General features: G+C 45.7%; 1 protein-coding gene across 1 annotated transcript in view; it reads left to right on the top strand.

Annotated features, from left to right (window-relative positions):
- LOC138961713 (intermembrane lipid transfer protein VPS13D-like) overlaps positions 1-25115 on the top strand; it is a 119349-nt gene that overhangs the window by 26658 nt on the left and 67576 nt on the right. Inside the window, exons 24-38 of the mRNA XM_070333383.1 lie at positions 4425-4528; positions 4947-5112; positions 6714-6889; positions 10199-10393; positions 10796-10923; positions 12406-12550; positions 13057-13808; positions 14590-15740; positions 16473-16620; positions 16875-17055; positions 17563-17821; positions 18953-19133; positions 19406-19575; positions 19977-20523; positions 21030-21269. Of these exons, the coding sequence (XP_070189484.1) occupies positions 4425-4528; positions 4947-5112; positions 6714-6889; positions 10199-10393; positions 10796-10923; positions 12406-12550; positions 13057-13808; positions 14590-15740; positions 16473-16620; positions 16875-17055; positions 17563-17821; positions 18953-19133; positions 19406-19575; positions 19977-20523; positions 21030-21269 (4543 nt within the window). The remainder of the gene's footprint in view (positions 1-4424; positions 4529-4946; positions 5113-6713; positions 6890-10198; positions 10394-10795; positions 10924-12405; positions 12551-13056; positions 13809-14589; positions 15741-16472; positions 16621-16874; positions 17056-17562; positions 17822-18952; positions 19134-19405; positions 19576-19976; positions 20524-21029; positions 21270-25115) is intronic.

Genomic DNA, 25115 nt, shown 5'->3' with positions numbered 1-25115 from the left:
TCAAGAACCCCTCTGTTTCCAGACCCCCTGTTTCAAGAACCCCTCTGTTTCAAGACCCCATCTGTTTCAAGAACCCCTCTGTTTCAAGACCCACTGTTTCAAGAACCCCTCTGTTTCCAGACCCTCTGTTTCAAGAACCCCTCTGTTTCAAGACCCCCTGTTCAAGAACCCCTCTGTTTCAAGACCCACTGTTTCAAGAACCCCTCTGTTTCAAGACCCCATCTGTTTCAAGACTCTCTGTTTCAAGAACCCCTCTGTTTCCAGACCCTCCGTTTCAAGAACCCCTCTGTTTCCAGACCCACTGTTTCAAGAACCCTTCTGTTTCAATACCCCTTGTTTCAAGAACCCCTCAGTTTCAAGACCCACTGTTTCAAGAACCCTTCTGTTTCAATACCCCTTGTTTCAAGAACCCCTCTGTTTCAAGACCCACTGTTTCAAGAACCCCCCTGTTTCAAGACCCCATCTGTTTCAAGATTCTCTGTTTCAAGAACCACTCTGTTTCAATACCCCCTGTTTCAAGAACCCCTCTGTTTCAAGACCCACTGTTTTGAGAACACCTCAGTTTCAAGACCCCCCTCTGTTTCCAGACCCTCTGTTTTAAGAACACCTCAGTTTCAAGAACCCCCCTGTTTCCAGACCCTCTGTTTGAAAGGCTGACATATAGTCCTATTTAATTAGTTTAATTACTTCCAGGGCTTTTCCCATCGTTGCAGGGATGTATAAATTAAGCTTCCTGCAAAGTTTTAGGTTTGAAGTCCTTACCAATTACAAGAAATAATTAATTCTTTATTGCATTGTTTAGCAACAGTTCTCCAGGACTTGGACTATTTTTAGACCGTTGACGTCACTTCGTGACCTTTCGTAAAGCAAAGATGGCGTCGGAGACAGTCAAAGCTCGGTTGCGTACAATGGCAAAAAAGATAGAAGTAAACCCGTCTAAAGCTGTCAAGGCCACTAAATCTGCTGAGAAGAGAAAGTGGATTACTTGCTTTATCACCACGCAGCACCAGCGCTGGGTCGCACTGAAAGAAAGATTGTTTTTGTCAGAGGCCCATCGCTTCAAATTCAGAACCAAGTACAAAGGGGATACTGAACTTGCCAAAGTTTTGCTGGACACGTGAGTACATAGGCCTATTAGAAAATTAAATGTACTTGTAGCTTGTCAGCTGAAGCCTGTGGCCTTATTCTTGCGAATATGTGCTGTGAGAGATCGTATATTTCCGCCTGCGCAATTTCTGGAAAACATTCACTTTCACTTACCGGCACGGTTGGCCTAGTGGTAAGGCGTCCGCCCCGTGATCGGCAGGTCGTGGGTTCGAACCCCGGCCGGGTCATACCTAAGACTTTAAAATTGGCAATCTAGTGACTGCTCCGCCTGGCGTCTGGCATTATGGGGTTAGTGCTAGGACTGGTTGGTCCGGTGTCAGAATAATGTGACTGGGTGAGACATGAAGCCTGTGCTGCGACTTCTGTCTTGTGTGTGGCGCACGTTATATGTCAAAGCAGCACCGCCCTGATATGGCCCTTCGTAGTCGGCTGGGCGTTAAGCAAAAAAAAAAAAAAAAGATCCACTTTCACTTTGAGACTGTTCTGTTTACATTCGACACTATCAACACCTCTTTGCAATACTGAAATAATTTTTTCTGTGTTCGAAAGCTACAGCCAATCGTTATTATATCCCCTTAGGTACAGTTTTTGAGTCACTTGAGAAAAAGTGACTCTATGTAATCGGTCAGTGTTAGTCTGTCCGGCCGGCCGTCCGGCCGGCCGTCCGTCCGTAGACACCACCTTAACGTTGGACTTTTCTCGGAAACTATCAAAGCGATCGGGCTCATATTTTGTTTAGTCGTGACCTCCAATGACCTCTACACTTTAACGATGGTTTCGTTGACCTTTGACCTTTTTCAAGGTCACAGGTCAGCGTCAAAGGAAAAATTAGACATTTTATATCTTTGACAAAGTTCATCGGATGTGATTGAAACTTTGTAGGATTATTCTTTACATCAAAGTATTTACATCTGTAGCCTTTTACGAACGTTATCAGAAAAACAAGGGAGATAACTAGCCTTTTCTGTTCGGCAACACACAACTTAACGTTGGGCTTTTCTCGGAAACTATAAAAGTGACCGGGCTCAAATTTTATGTGAACGTGACTCCCAGTGACCTCTACACTTTGACGTCTGCTTTGGTGACCTTTGACCTTTTTCAAGGTCACAGGTATGTCTTGAATTCTTCAGGTATGCATTGTGTTGTGAATAGCAATTTCTTCCTGTCCATCTGATGCCTCATATAATATTCAGAACTGCGAAAGTGACTCGATCGAGCGTTTGCTCTTCTTGTATAACATTATTGGCACATGTAACAATATGAATTAATTAATGAACGCTACGAATATGGCAGCCTTTAAGAACACCTCAGTTTCAAGACCCCCCCCTGATTTCAGACCCTCTGTTTTAAGAACACCTCTGTTTCAAGACCCTCTGTTTCAAGAACCCCTCTGTTTTTAAGTCTTTGTTTTTGAGTCACTTGAGAAAAAGTGACTCTATGTAATCGGTCAGTGTTAGTCTGTCCGGCCGTCCGGCCGGCCGTCCGTAGACACCACCTTAACGTTGGACTTTTCTCGGAAACTATCAAAGCGATCGGGCTCATATTTTGTTTAGTCGTGACCTCCAATGACCTCTACACTTTAACGATGGTTTCGTTGACCTTTGACCTTTTTCAAGGTCACAGGTCAGCGTCAAAGGAAAAATTAGACATTTTATATCTTTGACAAAGTTCATCGGATGTGATTGAAACTTTGTAGGATTATTCTTTACATCAAAGTATTTACATCTGTAGCCTTTTACGAACGTTATCAGAAAAACAAGGGAGATAACTAGCCTTTTCTGTTCGGCAACACACAACTTAACGTTGGGCTTTTCTCGGAAACTATAAAAGTGACCGGGCTCAAATTTTATGTGAACGTGACTCATTGTGTTGTGAATAGCAATTTCTTCCTGTCCATCTGATGCCTCATATAATATTCAGAACTGCGAAAGTGACTCGATCGAGCGTTTGCTCTTCTTGTTTTTAAGAGTTTTTCTTCCTAAAGTCTGAATTGTGGTACAGTAAAACCTGCATCTAGCGGACCCTTATTTCGGCGGACACCTTAGCATAACAGACAATTCAAGTGAGGACGGATGTATTTTACTCTCAAAAACACCTTAAAAGAGCGAACACCTCAAAGGCGCGGACGCGGACACCCTTTTTTGGTCCCGATTGGGTTCGTTACTTGTCAACAACGGACAAACCCTTGAAGCAGACAGCTTTTCGCAGACGCTGGTCCGCCATCTTGGTTCTGCAAATAAAATCTCGCTGGCGATGTGAACGCGCGAGAAGCTTATTTTGTAAGCCAATGACAGCACTTGAAAGAAGTTGATTTTTGTATGGTGCACGCTCATTGGTCGATGCCGTGAACTCACAAACATTTCGGGTTTGTACTTTCTGTACTGTGATGCATCTTCGTCTCATCCTTTGTCTTCGTCTCATCATGCCAAAACGAAAAAAATTGACTTCAGAAGAGAGAGTCGATGTCATAAAGACCGTTCAAAAAGTTGCTGATGAGCTGAATTGAGGAAAAACTCAAATTTCCAACATAAAAGCTGATCGAACACAAATTCTCAGTCAGTGGAACTCCGGTGCCAGATCGACGGCAAAATGTGTTAAGAGAAGAAAAACAACCTATGACGAGTTGAACGAAGAACTCTTCGAGTGGTTTTCAACAGCTCAATCAAAGAATCTTCCAGTGAATGGCCCATTGCTTCAGATAAGAAACCGATTGCACCTCTCTCTCTCTCTCTCTCTCTCTCCTTTTCTTTGAACAAAAAAAATAAAAAAAATTGAGGGCTTTAGAACTTTGAGTTTTAATAATCACTGTGGCAAAAAAAATCAGTGACTGTTGGGTGTTTTTTTTCTCCAAAAAAATGTTGGCGCATTCATATTCATAAGAAAGGACACCTTGCTACAAAGGACAGTGGCAAGGCTCCCCAAGAGCGTCCTTTGCTCGCAGGTTTTACTGTATAGACCTCTATTTTGAGACTCCCATCATTATAAGACATAATTGAGGGACACCATCTGGCCAGAGGAGACAGCGCTACAAAAGAAGCTATACGGCCCCAAAGAGGACTTGGAGAGGACAGCACATTTCGCCCTGCAGTCCGAACTGACGATCTAACAGCGAACGACAAGAAGAAGACATAATTGTCTTGGACTTTTGGAGGTCTTAAAACGGAGATTTCACTGAAGTTTATTTCCCTGATGTATCTTTCCGGTTGGTAGTTTGTTTGATGTGACTTGTGAACAGTGACTGCAAGACAGGATGCATGTTAGATTTGTATGCAATATGATTGTTGGGGTGAGTGTAGACTGTGGCGGTGTGCTTTCAGACCATCAAAGGACCCGGACAGCCCCGTGGAGGGCCCAGTGGACAACAACCTTTTCATGATGCAGTTCCTCATCAACAGTCTGTCCCTGGAACTCCAGAGTCAAGGTAGGTCATGCTTCATTCTTCACCGTTTGACAGTGGCCTCTCAAATCCTCAGTTCGGGAGTGCCGTGAAGCTTGGCGTCAGTGTGTGTGTGTGTCTGTGTCTTGTGTGGAGGAGGGTATGTTTGTTCAGTCAAACTTTCAAAATGCTGCTTTTATACACATTTCATTTTTGACCCGCTGTGATATGATAAGATGAATTACAGCACAGTTTTGTGTACAGTAGAGCACTGCTGATGCATCATCGTCATCATCATCATCATCATCATCAATCCGCTGATTGGGACAGTTGTCGGGGGGACGTGAGGGCAGAAGACGTAGAAACCATTCTCCAGGCTATTCTGTCGGGGGACGTTGACAGAAATCAGGATAGCTCAGGCACTGGAAACTTTTTTAACTCCCCCTTTTACCTCCTTTTGCAGGTAAAGCCTTGGTAGAGCTGCAGGTGACAGGGGTTCAGGCCAACGCCCAGAAGAAACCTGACTCAGCTTCTGTAGCTCTCACAGTGCACAGTCTGCTGGTGGTGGACGCCTTGCAGAGCTATGGACAGGACTTTGAGCTTCTTGTAGCTTCACATCACAATGTTCAGTAAGTGTCCCACTGCTCTGAGGGAACAGGGAAACTTTTGTTTGTTGTGGTGGTTGTGATGGTCCTGGATGCGCAGCGAAGCTTGTATTTCAGAATAAATATCTTCAGTGCACCTGTGTGACCTTATTGGAACTGGATTGAACTGAACTTTATTTCACAAGGATGAGCAATTTGTAGGTGAAAGGATGTGAGCAGGCGAGTGTGAGCATCTGTCTGTGTGCATACACCTGTGGTGTATAAGTAGTTCACCTCATCAGTGTTGATGTTTGTATGTCTCACCACCCCCCGCGGGTTAGGGGGAAGAATTTACCCGATGCTCCTCAGCATGTCGTAAGAGGCGACTAACGGATTCTGTTTCTCCTTTTACCCTTGTTAAGTGTTTCTTGTATAGAATATAGTCAATGTTTGTAAAGATTTTAGTCAAGCAGGATGTAAGAAATTTTAAGTCCTTTGTACTGGAAACTTGCATTCTCCCAGTAAGGTCATATATTGTACTACGTTGCAAGCCCCTGGAGCAATTTTTGAGTCACTTGAGAAAAAGTGACTCTATGTAATCGGTCAGTGTTAGTCTGTCCGGCCGGCCGTCCGGCCGGCCGTCCGGCCGTCCGTCCGTAGACACCACCTTAACGTTGGACTTTTCTCGGAAACTATCAAAGCGATCGGGCTCATATTTTGTTTAGTCGTGACCTCCAATGACCTCTACACTTTAACGATGGTTTCGTTGACCTTTGACCTTTTTCAAGGTCACAGGTCAGCGTCAAAGGAAAAATTAGACATTTTATATCTTTGACAAACTTTTCTCGGAAACTATCAAAGCGATCGGGCTCATATTTTGTTTAGTCGTGACCTCCAATGACCTCTACACTTTAACGATGGTTTCGTTGACCTTTGACCTTTTTCAAGGTCACAGGTCAGCGTCAAAGGAAAAATTAGACATTTTATATCTTTGACAAAGTTCATCGGATGTGATTGAAACTTTGTAGGATTATTCTTTACATCAAAGTATTTACATCTGTAGCCTTTTACGAACGTTATCAGAAAAACAAGGGAGATAACTAGCCTTTTCTGTTCGGCAACACACAACTTAACGTTGGGCTTTTCTCGGAAACTATAAAAGTGACCGGGCTCAAATTTTATGTGAACGTGACTCATTGTGTTGTGAATAGCAATTTCTTCCTGTCCATCTGATGCCTCATATAATATTCAGAACTGCGAAAGTGACTCGATCGAGCGTTTGCTCTTCTTGTTTGATTAGTGCTTTTGTGAACAAGAAACATTCAACAAGTGGCTCTATCCCATCTCCCCCCTTTCCCCGTCGCGATATAACCTTGAATGGTTGAAAACGACGTTAAACACCAAATAAAGAAAGAAAGAAAGAATGTCTTACAGCAGAAGCAGAAAGTAGAAGCGTATGTACAGAAGATATGGCAGCATAGCTGTAAAAGAAGATATGACTGACTTTGAGAGCTTTCAAGGCTTTTTTTGTAATTTGTGTTATCATGTAAGACATGACATAAGATAATGTACCGTATTGTCCATACAATTAAACAATGGATAGAAAAGTGTATGATATCATGTCATGTTCGTGACTTGATGTGTAGGCTGGACAGCCGCAGCGGAAGCATCATGGGATCGGAGATCAACTCACCAGTCTCACCGCAGTCACCGTCATCACCAGCATCGCCACGCTCACCGTCACCGACCATTCCCATGTCGTCGTCCTTCACCAGCCTGCAGGCTATACAGGACGCACTCACCAGTGCCTTCCACTCCGTCTGTGAGTTGTGGGAATCGGAAAAAACAAGAAAGGTTACATTTTGGGGACGTTTAATTCAAGATGAAGCAAAATCAAAAAACAAAAGAATTCTGTACTCACCAATAACAGGACAGCACATACAATACTAAATCAAATTTTTCGCTTATAGAAGCTTCTTCAGGACTGACAAACAAACACAAAGGGAAACAAGAAGCAAATGCAGTACGGAACAAAAAAGCTATGAAAAGAAGTTGGAGGGGAAACAAAAAATGAAACAAAACATTCGCAAGAACCTCAACCTAACGGCTTTTAAAAAAGAAACGGTGCTGTGACTTATCTTAGAATGTTCCCAAGACAGTCGCTATTCATGATTTGGAACGTTAGTAGTTTATCTGTTGTGTCTTTAGCGTCAGGAGACAGCGTTTCTCTATGCATACTACTATCAGATTTTCTGTTGTATCTTGTGTCTGCTGGGTTCCCTCAGAAATGCTGTCAGGAAATTGGTGTGTCGTTGAGGTCCTTGCAGTGGGTTGTGAGTAAAACTTCTGCTAGTATTCAATTTCAGATTATGAAAAGAAAATCTGAGAAAGCAAGGTCATGAAAGAGGGAAATCTTACATCGGGGCGTCTTAAAAGTGGGGTTCCACTGTAGCACATTCTGGGATGTGCAGGTTGGGTGACAGTGTGGGGTGACAGTGTGGGGTGACAGTGTGGGGTGACAGTGTGGGGTGACAGAGTGGGGTGACAGTGTGGGGGGACAGTGTGGGGTGACAATGTGGGGTGACAGTGTGGGGTGACAGTGTGGGGTGACAATGTGGGGTGACAATGTGGGGTGACAGTGCGGTGACAGTGTGGGGTGACAGCGTGGGGTGACAGTGTGGGGTGACAGTGTGGGGTGACAGAGTGGGGTGACAGTGTGGGGTGACAGTGTGGGGTGACAGTGTGGGGTGACAGAGTGGGGCGACAGAGTGGGGTGACAGTGTGGGGTGACAGTGTGGGGTGACAGAGTGGGGTGACAGTGTGGGTGACAGTGTGGGGTGACAGTGTGGGGTGACAGTGTGGGGAGACAGCTTGGGGTGACAGTGTGGGGTGACAGTGTGGGGTGACAGTGTGGGGTGACAGTGTGGGGTGACAGTGTGGGGTGACAGAGTGGGGTGACAGTGTGGGGTGACAGTGTGGGGTGACAGTGTGGGGTGACAGTGTGGGGTGACAGTGTGGGGTGACAGTGGGGTGACAGTGTGGGGTGACAGCGTGGGGTGACAGCGTGGGGTGACAGAGTGGGGTGACAGAGTGGGGTGACAGAGTTGGGTGACAGTGTGGGGTGACAGTGTGGGGTGACAGTGTGGGGTGACAGTGTGGGGTGACAGTGTGGGGTGACAGTGTGGGGTGACAGTGGGGTGACAGTGTGGGGTGACAGTGTGGGGTGACAGAGTGGGGTGACAGAGTGGGGTGACAGTGTGGGGTGACAGTGTGGGGTGACAGTGTGGGGTGACAGTGTGGGGTGACAGTGTGGGGTGACAGTGGGGTGACAGTGTGGGGTGACAGCGTGGGGTGACAGAGTGGGGTGACAGAGTGGGGTGACAGAGTGGGGTGACAGTGTGGGTTGACAGTGTGGGGTGACAGTGTGGGGTGACAGTGTGGGGTGACAGTGTGGGGTGACAGTGTGGGGTGACAGTGTGGGGTGACAGTGTGGGGTGACAGTGTGGGGTGACAGTGTGGGGTGACAGTGTGGGGTGACAGTGTGGGGTGACGGTGTGGGGTGACGGTGTGGGGTGACGGTGTGGGGGGACGGTGTGGGTTGACAGTGTGGGGTGACAGTGTGGGGTGACAGTGTGGGGTGACGGCGTGGGGTGACGGCGTGGGGTGACGGCGTGGGGTGACGGCGTGGGGTGACGGCGTGGGGTGACGGCGTGGGGTGACGGCGAGGGGTGACGGCGAGGGGTGACGGCGTGGGGTGACGGCGTGGGGTGACGGCGTGGGGTGACGGCGTGGGGTGACGGCGTGGGGTGACGGCGTGGGGTGACGGCGTGGGGTGACGGCGTGGGGTGACGGCGTGGGGTGACGGCGAGGGGTGACGGCGTGGGGTGACGGCGTGGGGTGACGGCGTGGGGTGACGGCGTGGGGTGACGGCGTGGGGTGACGGCGTGGGGTGACGGCGTGGGGTGACGGCGAGGGGTGACGGCGTGGGGTGACGGCGTGGGGTGACTGCGTGGGGTGACGGCGTGGGGTGACGGCGTGGGGTGACGGCGTGGGGTGACAGAGTGGGGTGACAGAGTGGGGTGACAGTGTGGGGTGACAGTGTGGGGTGACAGTGTGGGGTGACAGTGTGGGGTGACAGTGTGGGGTGACAGTGGGGTGACAGTGTGGGGTGACAGCGTGGGGTGACAGAGTGGGGTGACAGAGTGGGGTGACAGAGTGGGGTGACAGTGTGGGTTGACAGTGTGGGGTGACAGTGTGGGGTGACAGTGTGCTGTGACAGTGTGGGGTGACAGTGTGGGGTGACAGTGTGGGGTGACAGTGTGGGGTGACAGTGTGGGGTGACAGTGTGGGGTGACAGTGTGGGGTGACAGTGTGGGGTGACAGTGTGGGGTGACAGTGTGGGATGACGGTGTGGGGTGACGGTGTGGGGTGACGGAGTGGGGTGACGGCGTGGGGTGACGGCGTGGGGTGACGGCGTGGGGTGACGGCGTGGGGTGACGGCGTGGGGTGACGGCGTGGGGTGACGGCGAGGGGTGACGGCGTGGGGTGACGGCGTGGGGTGACGGCGTGGGGTGACGGCGTGGGGTGACGGCGTGGGGTGACGGCGTGGGGTGACGGCGTGGGGTGACGGCGTGGGGTGACGGCGTGGGGTGACGGCGTGGGGTGACGGCGTGGGGTGACGGCGTGGGGTGACGGCGAGGGGTGACGGCGTGGGGTGACGGCGTGGGGTGACGGCGTGGGGTGACGGCGTGGGGTGACGGCGTGGGGTGACGGCGTGGGGTGACGGAGTGGGGTGACGGAGTGGGGTGACGGTGTGGGGTGACGGTGTGGGGTGACAGTGTGGGGTGACAGTGTGGGGGAGTCAGGAAAAATTAGTGCAATTAATCATGTGTAAGTCAATAGCATTACAGTGGAACCCCCCTTTTAAGACTTCCATAAATCTGAGAAAATCAGGTCTTGTAAAGGAGGGAGTCATAAAATGGGGGTACATTTACAGAGGTAATGAACAGAAAGTCTGAGAAAACAGGGTCCTGAAAGTGGGGAAGTCTTAAATTGGGGGGTCTGAAAGGGGGGTTCCACTGTAATGCTGATGGTCAGTGACTACAAATGTTGATACTTGTCTAATTACCAGGGCATGGAGCACCCAGTGGGATCGCTGCAGGGACTGATGACGCCACAGACGGCTCAGTCAAATCAGAAGCCCTGATATCGCTGGAGTTTGAGATCATCTCTCCACCAAAACCGTCTGCTGACAAACACAACAAGACTGCTGGGGACACTGAGACGCGCGTACTCAACCTTCAGTTCAACAGTTTGGACTTCATCGGTGAGAAAGCATTTCATTTGTTGATCATGATGATAACGATATTTTGTTATTCATTGTGCACTGTCTGAACAAGCCTGCTCACGTTCTGGCAGTAGAAACCAGTTGTTTCCAATTGTAAAGCGAAGGCATCCCTATCACTATATACATGTAGAATTATTACCATTTCAGTGCACCATATGGCTATTTGACAAATCAAGACCGACTCAAGGTGACTCTCTAAATGTTATAGCCTGCTGGCTCATGCTGATATTAATTTTCTTGACATGTTTGTTATTATTTGCTACCAGTCAGGATATTGGAAATATTAGAAATAACTCATGCTAGCATGCTGAATAGCCGACAAAACTGTATTTGAATTTGAAGTTTGATATTTTGATTGCATAAGTTCACTGTTTATCACAGCCAACCAAGAGACACTGGTGGAAATTCTTGGGTTCCTGAAGCGAGCGTTTCCTGGCGAGGACAGTAGTTCCAGGTTTCCTCAGAGGGCTGTTGCCGACGTGGCCCCCTCCACTGATAAACCTCTTGTGGTATGTCTTGTTCAGAAATAAAATAAAATAAAATAGGAATGGTACACCTCTGCAACTTCACAGAAATCAGTTTGAAAATCCCGAAGCTTTGAATTGATATAATTGCTTCAGAAAAAGTCTAAAAAGTAGTGTACCAATGTGAAAAAAATGATAACTCTTCAGGGAAACCCTCTTTTACCTCACTGTACCATGCCTGTTAACACTTTCGCGACGGGAGGTGACTATATTAGTAATAGCGCTGCAACGCCCACGGACGGGAAGTGACTATTTTAGTATTAGACATACAAGGTACACGACTCGTGATTGCTTCCCGGTTTTTGAAGCTTGCAGTAAATTGAGTTGTTTCCCTTGACACACTTAGTGTGCCCTTCCGCCATATGCAATATTAGTCTGATTTGTGCGGTTTTTTCGAGAAAAAAAATGAATCGAAGGCGAGCCTTGTCACGGGAGGAGATTCTCCGGATGATGGATCTTGAGGACCCTGTAGATCATGATTCCGACGTGTTGTTTTCGCCTCAAGAAAGCGATAATAGCAGTGATATTGAGGAAGAAACAGTCCTGTTGTTCCTGCTAGTATGAGTCGGCAAACTACACGTGTTAGGGTGGTACTGCATGAATCTTCGAATGTGTAGTTGCAAGGGGGGCGTGGCAGCACTGATAACAATGGATGGCTGGAGCCTAATCCTTTTGGAAATGTTCATAGGTGTACAGTTGGGACTTTGTTGTGAAAATGTGACTTATATTCAATATGGATTACCTAGACATGATTTGGTGAGTGTCACAGTTTTGTTTCATTTGAGTCAGGATGCTGTAAGTGAATGCGGGATTTGCTTGTTTTTTTCTTTGTACTGTCTCCTTATTTCTGTGTAGAATTTTAACAATATTTCAGCTAATTCATTGGTTTTACACCTTGTTTGGTTATAAAATTATTTATAATACTTTCTGTTAAAAAATAACTTTTAAAAAAGCAGTGGAAAAGAAAACACACACAAAAAAACCGTTAAAAAACACAAATTATCCCCCTTTCACCCCCCTCTTTGCTAAAACAAATCGCGTGACAAACTTATAAATAGCACGACTGAACTGGGCATCCATTTTTTAATTAGTACACAAAATTTGGTGGTGATTGGACTTAATTCAAGCTTGCTAGACAGATTTCTTTACAGTTACTGTTTTTTGGGAAGTTTCTTGGTGGCAAGCTTGGGCAGGCAGGACGTTAACGCCGTGGCAATGCTAGTCACAATAGTGTTAAGTTCTCATGGTATGTGTCTTGTTTAACTATTACAACTGTACCTTTCGTGCCCTCTTTTATTAGTGTTATTTCTTTTCATTTGAAAGCAGTCTTTATACCCTAACTGTTATGTCAGATGTGACCATTGTTTTGAACTGATGCGTGCAACACTTTTTTTTAAGTTTAAGTAATCCTGAGCTTGAAAAGTGAATGAGAAAAATGCTGAACTGATCAATGGGTTCGTCTTCCAGGAGCAAAGCAGTAACTTGTACATCAACGCAGACTTCAAAAGGCTCAACGTGTTGCTGCTACGCATTATGCATGAGGAAGGGGTGCGTGCGGCCAGGAAAGTGGCCACAGCAACTATGTCATCCGCCAAAGTTCAAGCTACTCTAGGTAACTGAACCACACTATGCTTTATATTGTTCTTCCACTTATAGTGAAGTTTGTTTTTGCTGTAGGTAACTTGATCACTCAAAGACTAAAGGCCTTTCTCAATTGAGCCAGAAGCTGACTTTTCAAAGACTTGCAAAGTCTTTTTACCGAAAATTCAGTACCAAAGTTTTGTGCGTGAGCTTCCTGAAGTAGACTCTGTGAAGTCGACTTCGCCCAATTGATATCAGGCTTTACAGTTTTACTTTATAATCCCTGCAAGTTTCTTCTTCCTCTAACCCATTGTGTACATCCAGACGAAAGAAATCTGAAGCAGATAGATTGACTACACTCCAACATCAAGAATCAGAAAACGACAAAGTTTTTAAATTTGATTAATTTAAATGGTTGATCTGTCTTGTTTTCGAATACCATTCTGAGTTGACCTAGCTCATGAGTTTTAGAAGGTTTTAATCCGTAATAACTTTTCATATGATTTGGATTTGACTCTGATGCATATATTTCTGCAGACGGATCATGGCAAGTTGAGGGCAGTTTGGGAGGTCTGCATCTGCTGGACGTTGTACCTGAGGGCACCAGGTACCAACAGGTGATCAGCATTGGACAGGGTCAGCTATCCCCTCCTCCTGCGTCCAGCCAGCTCCCCCCTCAGTCCACATCCCCCAGCACCTCTCTGCACCCAGACATGTTCAAGACCGCCATGGATGAGAGAATCTTCACGGAGGTCTTTCCAATCAAGACAGCCAGCAGAGTAGCCTGCCATTTCAGCATAGCCAAGCGGACAGGCGGGTCAGGCATTGCTAGCGGTTACCGCAGTGACGGCAGTGACACAGAAAGCCTGTATGACAGACGGGAAACGATGGAGGTGGTGGTGGCATCGTTCGACATGGGGTCGTTGTGTTACATTCACTGTCCCAAGTTCCTGGACGAACTGGTGGAGTGTGTGTCCGAGTTCAGAGACTACATGACTTCAGTCGCATCCTCCATCAAGACCGCTGCGGCAGAAGTTGCCATGGGGATGGTGGGAGGTCGATCGGACAAGGACGTGGTTGAGGGGACATCGATGACATCGCTGCGACGTGAACAGTCACTGGGGGACATCACCAACACAGTGTTGCTACAGGAAGGTGACAGGAATGGTGTGTTTAACCTCCCACCCGCTGACAGTGGAATGCCCGCAGTGCCCAAGGGTACCATCGTGCTCAACGCTAGGATGGAGACACCAATCATTGTCATCCCTCGCAAACCCAACAGCCCACAGGTAAGTTTTTCAATTCTAGAGTACGTCTTCACTGTAAATGCTCCCAAGTAAATCAAACTGATGTTGATCTAACTTTCTGTTCAAGAGAATAGACAAAGTTTGGAAATAACTCTGTCAAGTTTGTATGGGTTGTGGATGAGTTGCTTTAATCAATCAATCAATCAATCAATGACGCTTATATCGCGCATATTCCGTGGGTACAGTTCTAGGCGCTCTGCAGTGATGCCGTGTGAGATGAAATTTTATACGGCCAGTAATTGCAGCCATTTCGGCGCATATTTACCTTTCACGGCCTATTATTCCAAGTCACACGGGTATAGGTAGACAATTATTAACTGTGCCTAAGCAATTTTGCCAGGAAAGACCCTTTTGTCAATCGTGGGATCTTTAACGTGCACACCCAATGTAGTGTACACGGGGGGGGGGGGGGGGGGGGGGGGGGGAGTTCGGACACCGAAGAGAGTCTGCACACAAAGTTGACTCTGAAATAAATTTCCGCCGAACCTGGGATCGAACTCACGCTGACAGCGGCCAACTGAATACAAATCCAGCGCGCTACCAACTGAGCTATTAAAACACTGAGGCATGCCTTCAATGTCAGATGTAGCTTGCCTCAGTGTTTAATGGAAAAACAAGGAAAAACAGGGGAAAGCAACTCTTCCACAGTCGTAAAAACCTGACTTGAGTTATTTCCGGAATTGGTCTATTCTTGTGAGAGCTGAAGCAAGAAAGGAATTGATGTAACCGTCATTGTTTGACTCTTTACCCTTATCTGTCTCAGGTATTACTGGCCCACCTGGGAGAGATCTCTGTAGACAACACAGGTCACCATGACGACAGTAACCATGACGACGAAGCGGATGACTACCATTTCACGTCTCTGGACAGCTCAGCCAGGGACCAGCGGGACAAGATCTTCATCTCCCTCACCAACATGAACCTCTATTCCGTGGACTTCGACAAGCAGAAGAAGCTTGGTCGCAGTCTGTCTTCCTCATCTTTCTCAGGGTTCACTCACGAGCTGGGCGTGCCGATCTTGTACGACACTGCCGTAGACCTGTACATAAGTAAGCAGAACTTGGACATGGTGTGCAATGATAGAAGCCCAGCTGAGGGGGATATTGGTGAGGAGTTTGCATTCCGTCAAAAAAAGGAGCAGGTAGAGGAAGTTCTGCCTCCCTCCTCAGTCCTGGAAGTCAGCATCAAGATCTCAACGCCCATCAAGCTTGGGCTCTCCAAGGAAGTGTATGAACAGATTCTTCAGACGACTGACCACTTGACGTACGAGGCTGAAGCCAAAGACAGTGTCAGTACAGCTGATCTCAGTGGCGGGGAACAACACGTTTCCCCAGAGAAAAGAGACGGTGAGGGTGACAAGCCTGCGAGCGGTGGTGACAGTTATACCGTAGGCCAGGAGAAAAAGCCGGTGGAAAAGAGACAGAGCGATGGACACAAAGCAGACCCTGAGGCCGGTAGCTTCATGGCCAAACACGTCAAGTTCCAGGTGCCGCTCTTCGAAGTGGAGCTGCGGGGTGACTTCGGGGAAGGGGAGCAAGGTCTGGTCGACCTCAAGCTCTACGACTTTGCCATGGACTACGAGAAGAACGACCGAGCGTCCACTCACCTGAAACTGCGTCTGAAATCCCTGCTGATGGACGACCTGTTAGAGCCAGCGGATTCTGCTCACAGACAGATCATAGTGTCGCGCAACACTCGCAAGGAACAGAGTGCAGGCAGAGGAGAGTTTCCCAAGCAAGGCTCAAGTTGCTTCATGTCTACGTCGTGCCCGGATTGTACCATTGTGGTCCCCGTCCCCAACATGCCCCCTTCGCTGCCGTCCAGCTTCAATGACTCGCATTCCCCTAGAGCTGTGCACAAACTCAAGAACATGTTGGCGAAAGGGACGTCGCATGTTAAACGCCCTCCCAGCAGGTAACTTTTTTGAGTGTGTACACGCATGGATGAACATGTGTTTGTGTGTGTGTGTGTGTGTGTATGTGTGCGTGAACCATTATGTAACCATTTAGTTATTCTCATCCTGAATTTCAAACCATGTGTGTGTGTGCGTGCGCGTGTGTGTGTGTGTGTGTGTGTGTGTGTGTGTGTGCGTGTGTGTGTGTGTGTGTGTGTGTGTACCCGCGTGTATGTGTGTGTGTGTGTGTGTGTTTTGTGCGTGCATGCGTGTGTGTGTGTGTGCGTGTGTGTGTGTGTGTGTGTGTGTGTGTGTGTGTGTGTGTGTGTGTGCGCATGTAAGAGAGAGAGAGAGAATGGGGTGCAGGATTGGGCCTTGAAGTTTGCTCTGTTTGATCTGTAGAGTTTGAGTTTAACATTGTCTGACTGTGCTGTGTAATCTACAAGTACAATATTGATCTTATTCATATGAGGCAGAACGCTATTTTAAGATCTGAGAAACAAAGGGAGTTAATGATGAAAGTCGCTTGTTGATTTCAATGTTTGCTATTCTCTTAGGTGCAAGGAGACTAGTTCTGCATAACTCTCACTTACTCTTGTTGTATATGTTGTTTTCATGTGGAACTTCGAGCGCTATCTTCCCTGTATTTCTCCAAAAGTAAAATGTTGGTTTAACCAATACGCTCTGAAATGATAACCTATGCAGGTGGTACAGTCGTAACAGTGTCATTTTGCATGCCTTTTGTCTGATAGTCCTGGTGGAATCCCCGGCACTCCTCCCCCTACCCCCCAGCTGCTGGAGATGCTGGGAGAAACGGACCAGCAGGTGGACGACTTGGTACACATTGACGTCGTCCTTGTCGACAAGAAACAGCCTGAGTTTGTCACCAAATACAACAAGGTACTGTGCATTTACTGATTTCCTTTTTTTCTACTTTTGTTAGGTATACTCTGTATTTCACATTTTATAAGGTGTAGAAATTCTCAATGGGTGGATGGAAATTAAAGGCCCACTCCGCCTCCCAGAAAACCATCAGTTTCCGATCACAGACACAATCACATCCTATTGCAGATCTAGAGTCGCTTTCAGTTTCAATCCGTGTTGTTTGTCTTTAAGCTTGATGTTAATATAATAGTTACCACCCTGTGTTTCAGACGAACCGTTTCATCGACGTGGAGTTCAGCTGCCTGGACACGACCATCAACCTGCAGACGTGGGTGGTGCTGCTGGACTTTGTGGGCATGGGGGCCAAGGTGCACGACGAGCCGGGCGACATTCAACACCAGGATGCTGGCGGAGACGAGGCTCACGCTGGGGGAGACCCTCTGCCATCTGGTGTGTTTACTTTCTTCTTTTTTATTGAAGCGTTTGTCGTGTACATAGTGTTGAGGCGTATGCAGGATTGGTGTAAGAAATGTATGCGTTTTGCTGGCCATCTGTCTTGTCCTTGTTGGAACTACAGTTAAACCTCACTATAATGAGCCTCTGCCAACTGGTGTGTTTTCTTTCTCCCTTTCCATTGAAGTATTTGGTGTGGGCAGTTAAGGATTAAAGTTGCCTTCCTACCTGTAAGAACGATTGTGTACACCATCACATATCTATTCAGATTTTTAGATGGGTTAAGGGGTGGCCATGTTTGCTTTAGGCTGATGGCCACGCACGTATTCATTCATGGTGATGTGATAAGAAATTCTGACTCATTTTGTTCATGTACATTGTCGGTATTTAACTGTTTGTCAACAGATAAATCAGTTAAGAATAATTGAATTGATTACATTTACTTTGAATATGAATTGGCTTCTTTGATTGTCAACTGTGTAATGTGTATGTTTTAAATTACAGGGAATGGCAACGAGGTGATCAACTCAGAGATCAAGTTTCGCGTGGAGAGCTTCACCCTTATCCTCAACAAGTCAGAGTATGAGCTGGCCCGGGCCACCGCCAGCAACCTGGACACCCAGATCTCGCTGCGTGAAGGCAACCTGGCCATGTCGGGTCAGCTGGGCGGTCTGTCGCTGCTTGACCAGTCCCCGCACGGCACCAAGTACACACAGCGCTTTGTCTCTGTCGGCAAGCAGGTCATGCAGTTCAAACTCTTCAAGTGAGTTGTCTCCATTGTCTTTACCATAATTTAAATGTAAAATTCAAAATGAGGCAAACAATGTTCAAAAAACTTCAGTCACCAGGACAAGGGCTGCATAAGCACAAACGTCAACATGTTTGCCTATGAAGGCTTTTTCAGGACACAAATAAGAAGTGAACCAAACAGCAAAACCAAAAGCAAAGAAGAAAAAAAATAATGAAAAAGAGGAGACAGCTCCAACTGAAACATAGAGGGAAATGATTAAAATGATTAAAATAAAATAAAATGATTATCACTTAATGTGTTCTGAAACTGTAAAATATTAAGTTTTTTTTAAACTTAAATTGTTTGTTATGACCTGCACAGACGTGTGCACATCTACGGTTTCTCCGTAATTTCTACGATTTTTATATGCGGAATACGGTGGTACAGATTTTTAATTAAAATTCCGAAATTTCGATGTTTTACTCCAAAAAAAATGTTTGTACTTTTTTTCTGTTTTAAGATGTTTTGACCAATTAGTTGGCCGTTGCGCTGAACAGACGTTTGCCGATTTACCGGAAGCGCGCGTGTTCTCAGCATTGAGTCTTTGTTCTTAGACTTAGTTCGTCCAGCGTCTGCGTGGCAACTTGTGGTTGAAGTGAAATATGGAAAAGAAAAAAAGAGTGCGAGATTCAGATAGTGAAGAGGAGACACCAGCTCTGTCACCAAAGAAGAAGAAAACAGCACAACAGTGCTGGAAGTCCAGTTATTCTCAAGACAGCCTGGAGATAGTAAAATCGCCTTCTCCGACACCTGCAAGAACTTCACGAAAGAAGAGCTTGCAAAGCTATAATCTGCCCACTACTCTACTGTGCAGGCGAGGAAACGCCAGGCTGCTGCTGTCAAATTATTTCTTGAACTGTTGTTACAGCTTATACTACTGAAACATTTTAAAAACTACTGAAATTGGTTTGTTTACCACTGATGAGCGTTTTGAGTGTGCACAGGTCTGCTTGCATTCAGTTGATTCTTGATGAACCTAATCCTGTTGCTTCATTTGGAGCAGCTTCAGGTGATTCATTCTTTCAAAGAAATCATGTCTGTGGTCGATCCCCGTACACTGCCTATGTTCTCAGACAGAGTGTTATTTCTTTGTCTCTTTTTCAGGTATGGCCTACCAGACTTCACAATGACACGAGAGTTTGACATTTCCCTGTCGCTGAAGATGTCATCCATCCGCTACGTTCACACCAACCGGTTCCAGGCAGAACTGGTGGCATTCATTCAGCACTTTCTGCAGCTGCAGGATGTTCTGGGCCGCATGAGAGCTGCTTCTGCTGGACAGAAGGTAGGAATGAAGGGTGCAGAAAATGTGTGTAGAAGTAAACATAGGTTCAGGGCTATATCATTAGATTCTGGGGAAAGGGAAGCTTCTGTGGCAGTGGACCGTAAAACAACATGTACAGATTGTCAAACCTTCTCTTACCTTCATCTTCTTCTTCTTCGTCTTCCTCGTTCGCTTGTCTTACCTCTTCATGCAGTTGCTTTTGCCATAAATGCCAGATAGATAACAAGCCTTCACCTACCTGCTCATGCAGTTATTTTCGCCTATAATGCCAGATAAACGACAAGGCCACGAGAGGATCACGGATCAAGCTGGACATAGAGGCTGACTCCCCCATCCTGCTGGTGCCAGAGAGTTCCCGCACAGACCACGTCCTGGTGGCTGACCTGGGGCGACTGCGTCTCACCAACAGCTTTGTCGTTGACGGAGAGAAGGGCACGCTCAGGTAATAATGATAATAATACTACATTGTTGTTCCCAGGCCTCGGTCTTTGGTCTTTTACGCATACTTTTTTGATCTGACGCATTGTTCTGACCCTAGGCCAGTCGAATGTCCGATAGTTTTGACACGTGGGATGTCTTTCAACACATCAATTATTTGGCTGCCAGGACATTTTGATCGATATATAGTTTAAATCCAGGTCCAACTGACCTATTGTCTTCTGTATCTGGGAATAACCTTGATAATAATAATGCATTTTATTTTTAAACACATATACCCAGGGTTAAACCCTGCTCAGAGCATTGCATAATCAGTGGGGAAAACCAACAACACCATAACATTATTTTACACTCCTATATCAATTAATAACACATTGCACTATAAAACAATATATAATAACACAGGTTTGAGGAGCACAAGGCTCCCAAAGCCAAAAAGGATGCTGGGAAATCCAAGTCGCGCCGGTCCAGCGGAGGGATGAGGGACATGACTGAGAGTGTGTTCGAGCACTGCTATCCCCCGGCATCCAGAGACCCCATGGCGTCGAGCGTGTACGGCAGTCTGGACGAGGACGCTCGCTACGATGGCTTGGAGGTGGCCAGCAGCATCCTCGCCTCCGAGTCCTCGGACACATTCCCCTCCCCGGACAGAGGGTCAAGCGTGGACCCCAAAGCCTCCAGCCAGTTTCTGTCCACTAAGAGAATGGCCAGCGACGCTTACCTATCCTCTAGCAGCAGTCAGACCAGCACCGTCGTGGGGAATCCAACTCCCAGCAGTAGTGGTGACCTGGAGGAAGAGGGGAAAGTACCTGTACATCGCTGTGTACTGGATGTCATGGAGATTCGTCTGTCTGACATGGACCTGCTAACCGCCACGCGAGTGGCCAAGAGGGACTACCAAGGTGACCAAGCCTCCGACATGGAGTTCACGTCCTATGTCATTCAGATTGAGGTCAGTAAAGTGAAAAATACTCAGCATGTTGCCAGTAAGTTGTTCACAGTTTAAATCATTTTGTTTTTAGCCTGTTATAAATCACAGATCTGCTACCAAAGTTCCCCCTTGAAAAATGTTAGCGCCATTTTTCAGCTTGGAAGGTCTGGTGTCCATCGAAACAAATGAGAGCCCTTGTTTATGTTGTGTTGTCTACCTCCCAGAACGAATGATTTTATGTTGTGCTTCCATAGCAACATCATTCTGTGTTCAAGAATTTTTAAAATATTTTTTATTCTAGTTTTAGAGGAAGCCGCTAGCAAGCTTACATTTCTCCACTTTTCCTTTTTCTTGGGCAGTAATTTACTGATACATGCCAGTTAAATTCATTCCACAGAAGGCTTCTCCAAGGAACATTGAATGACATTATGCTTTCAACTTTATGTGCGCAAGTGTCCTGTCACAGACTAACGTGGATTTTTTCATGACTTGGCATAACACAGACTTGTCCTTCTAACTGTCAACAGCCAGGCCACCTCCTGCAAGAGAAGATCCAGCTGGGACTTCACGTGGAGCGCAACCTGGAGGGCGACGTGAGCCACAGCGCCCCAGACTGGCGTGCGGCCGGTCAGCTGTCCTCCGTGTACTGCAGACTGGACATGGGTCAGTACAAGCTGGTCAGGGGGCTGCTAGCACACAACCTGGGGGAGAAAGTGGAGGAGTTCCAGAGACCGCTTATGTCGCACCTGCAGGACCCCAGTATACAGGTGGGCACAGTCATTCTTCTTCTTCTGCGTTCGTGGGCTCAAACTCCCACGTACACTCGGAATTTTACGTGTATGACCGTTTTTTACCCCGCCATTTAGGCAGCCATACGCCGCTTTCGGAGGAAGCATGCTGGGTATTTTCGTGTTTCTATAACCCACCGAACTCTGACATGGATTACAGGATCTTTTTCGTGCGCACTTGGTCTTGTGCTTGCGTGTACACACGGGGGTGTTCGGACACCGAGGAGAGTCTGCACACAAAGTTGACTCTGAGAAATAAATCTCTCGCCGAACGTGGGGACGAACTCACGCTGACAGCGGCCAACTGGATACAAATCCAGCGCGCTACCGACTGAGCTACATCCCCGCCGGCACAGTGATAATAATGATAGAACATTTAAATAGCGCTTCCCACGGCTCGAAGCGCTTTACAGGTTCAATCCAACATGATGTATACAAATAATGCAATTTGCATTAATAATGTCTCAAAAATGGAAAATACACATCAAGGAGCACACATAGATACATACATACACAAAAGTCAGACCTTTTGACCTACAATCATGCCATTTTGTTGACTGGTCATGCATAAGATGAAGTTGATGTAGACCAAATGTGAAAGTAGTTCGGTTAAGGGCAGACCGGGTAGGCAAAATGAGTTATTTTTGGTCTCATACACCTTTTTGGGGTTGTTGCATTTTTCACACCTTTGAACATCCTGGAATGCATTCAATAATCTGCTTTTATCCTTTTAGACATGTATTCATGTAAATAAAACCATTTTCAAACCAATGTTTTGTTGTTTTTGTCTGTGTTTTATCAAAAAAATCGAAAAAATGGTCAACTTTGGATACTCCGTGCTGGTAAATGTGCGCACATGACATGACCCTTCGCTGTTCAAACTGTGTGGAAATTTCCGTTCTTCAAGATGACGTCATCACCGTTGGGGAATTTCCGTTGACATAGGCACAAAGAGAGAGAATCCGTTCCAACCGAAACCCCGGAATTAATATATGCAAATATATGTAGGTCAAAGGCATTTGGCGCAAGCGCAGTAGACAACTTATCAGTCCCCCGGTGTCAACAAATCCATGACGTTTTCACCGATTCAGCAGCATTTTTCAAAGTTTTGAGCTGCGGAGAACAACCCTAACATTGGAAATGTTCGGCATAGTGGCAAGAAATATCAGAGAAAGATGAACCAGCAGCAGCGAACAGTAGAAAGAAGTAACAACACTCCGAAATGAACCAACATTATCGTATTGAAGCAGACGACATTCTAAGATTCTTGACTCGACGAGGTGGGTTTTGCTTCTTTCTCTTTTCGATCTTGTTTGTTTGACAACGTGATTTATTGCACATTGTTATGTTGTTGTTGTTGTAAGAATGTGTTAGGGTTTGCAGGTAAATGATAAACAGTTTGTGTCTGAAGTATTTTGCGTGTTTCTTGATCCAATTTACTGACCATGCCGCCGTCGCACCCCCCCTCCCTCCCTCCCTCGATCATCTCTGTGATATCGTCTTCACAACCCCTATTTTATTGTTCTTCGCTGGCCAGTCCTTGAGAGCTTACTATGGTGTAACATGTCATCATTATTCTTTGTCTGGGGTCAAACTGAGAAGCAGCATCTGAGCGATGTACGACTGACACAGTTTTTGTTTCTGGTCATTGACCGTAGGAAAATAGGTACCCTACTAGAGAGCGTTCTCTAATTCTAAAGGATTGGTTTACACCAGCATGGCTGACCAACCTATCATTGACAGCAATATTGTTGTCAAATCTTTTCCATTAACTAAGGAATAAAAAAATAGATCCAATTTACTTCACCAAAGAAAAAAAAAGAGTTAAACTAAAGGACTGGGGATGCAACTCATGAATCAAAAGCATAAAGATCACCTGCAAACAGTGCTTGGTTTAGGAAATCTGAAAATGTATACACACACACAGAACACACACACACACACACAAAACAGACAACAGACAAGAAACAAGCAAATACATAGCAAGTGTGATGAATAAATTAATTTTAAAAGAAAAATATGAAAAGAAAGAAAGAAAGAAAGAAAATAATTCAGCTAGTTTCAGTATTAGTTCCTGTGTGTATGTGATTGTGTGGTTACTCAAATCCCATAGTAAACTTGACATGTCAATTTTGTGATAGGGGCCAATTAATGAATGTCTTTTGTGTGTGTGTGTGTGTGTGTGTTCGTCAACCGACATATGTGGGTACGAGCCGCTGAGGTGGTTGTAAGAAAACCCGCCTGGTTCAGTGGTTGGGGGCTGATTGGGATTTCTGATTTACCGGCCTAGCCAAAAAGTTGAGGTACACCCCATGTAACATGGTCATTTGCAAAATAAAGTACAAGCACTTGTTGACGTTTATATTGAGTCTTAAATTTTGCAGCTTATTACAAACAAAAACCATGGACAGTTGTATCAAATATTAAATCAGTGTTTGTGTATTTATTAGGTTGGAGCAAGGGGAGAGCCAGTCCTCCTGTGGTGGCAGCGAGGAGAAAGATTGACCTGATGGAAAAGTTTGCTAAACCGGAACTACCCTCTTCCACAGCAGAAACATCAGCTTTGCCATCTTCTGACCAACCATTAGAAGATACAGATACTTTGCCATCTTCTGACCCATCACAAGCAGATATGGATACTGGTACTGTGCAACGTCACTCCGCTGACATGTGTTGGGCTTTTGTCAACATTGATCAGCTCAATCTATTGCTGAAAGGTCTATACATGTATCCTGTACTGAATGCTTGTCTGATAGCAGTCTGATTATGAAAGAAGGTGATGCATCAGCCCAAGGATTTGCACAGGCCCTGCATCTGGAGTGCATATGAGTGTCCATTCAAGTCTGCAGTTGTTTACTCTTCTCCCAGTGTTTGCAACGCTTCGGGTGGTAAAGTTGCATTTAAAATAATCCGCGTATGACCATGTTGGTACATGGAAAGGGACATTCAGCTTTACAGAAATTTGCTGCAGTGTTAGGATTGAGCACAGAAATACTGTAATTAAAATGTTGCAACTTTTGAATGGCTTGACAGCTTTGTTCCATTTGTGTATATATAATTATGTAATGCTGTCGATGATTTGTGAAGCATCATTTCTATGCAATGGAATAAGAAATCAGTGCATCCGTTGGGTTTTTATGAGTCTGACAGTTTGGTTCTGATCAATATTTTCATATCAGCACAAACACAGATAATTGACTTTTTTAATGTTTTCATATGATTTTTTTTTAAATTAAAAAAATCTGATAATTTGATTATCAAATCATTTCCCCTTCATAGTTAAAGTGTTATTCTGGTTAAAAAAAACCACCCCATTAATTCAAGCTCTACTGTGGTACTAGTTTACCGGGGTACTAGTGAGACTCTTTTACATGCTGTTTTCTCTACATGTAATTTGAGACAAAATGTGGTAATTAAAATGTTGTAACTTTTGAATGGCTAGATGGATTTGTTCCAATTTTGTATATGTTGTTTATGATTTGTGAAGCACCATTTCTGTGCATGGAATAAGAATACAGTGGATTCCTTGTGTTTTTATGAGTCCGACAGTTTCGTTTTGATTCATATCTGCACTAACATAGATGAGTTTTCAAATGATTTTTTAAAAAAAGTCCGGATAATTTGATCGTCAAATCATTTCCCCATCATAGTAAAGTGGTCATTCTGATAAAAACATATGAATTCAGGGTGCACTGTGCTACTTGTTTTTGTATGTACTGGTTCAAATCTTTAAAATGCTGTTTTCTCTGAATGTAATTTTCAGACAAAACGCTACAATTAAAATGTTGCAACTTTTGAAAGGCTTGATGGATTTGTTCAGTTTTT

Source organism: Littorina saxatilis, linkage group LG3 (genome assembly GCF_037325665.1).
Source record: "Littorina saxatilis isolate snail1 linkage group LG3, US_GU_Lsax_2.0, whole genome shotgun sequence".
NCBI lineage: Eukaryota > Metazoa > Mollusca > Gastropoda > Littorinimorpha > Littorinidae > Littorina > Littorina saxatilis.
The sequence above is the reverse complement of the archived record's forward strand: the minus strand, read 5'-3'. Positions and strand labels throughout refer to the sequence as shown.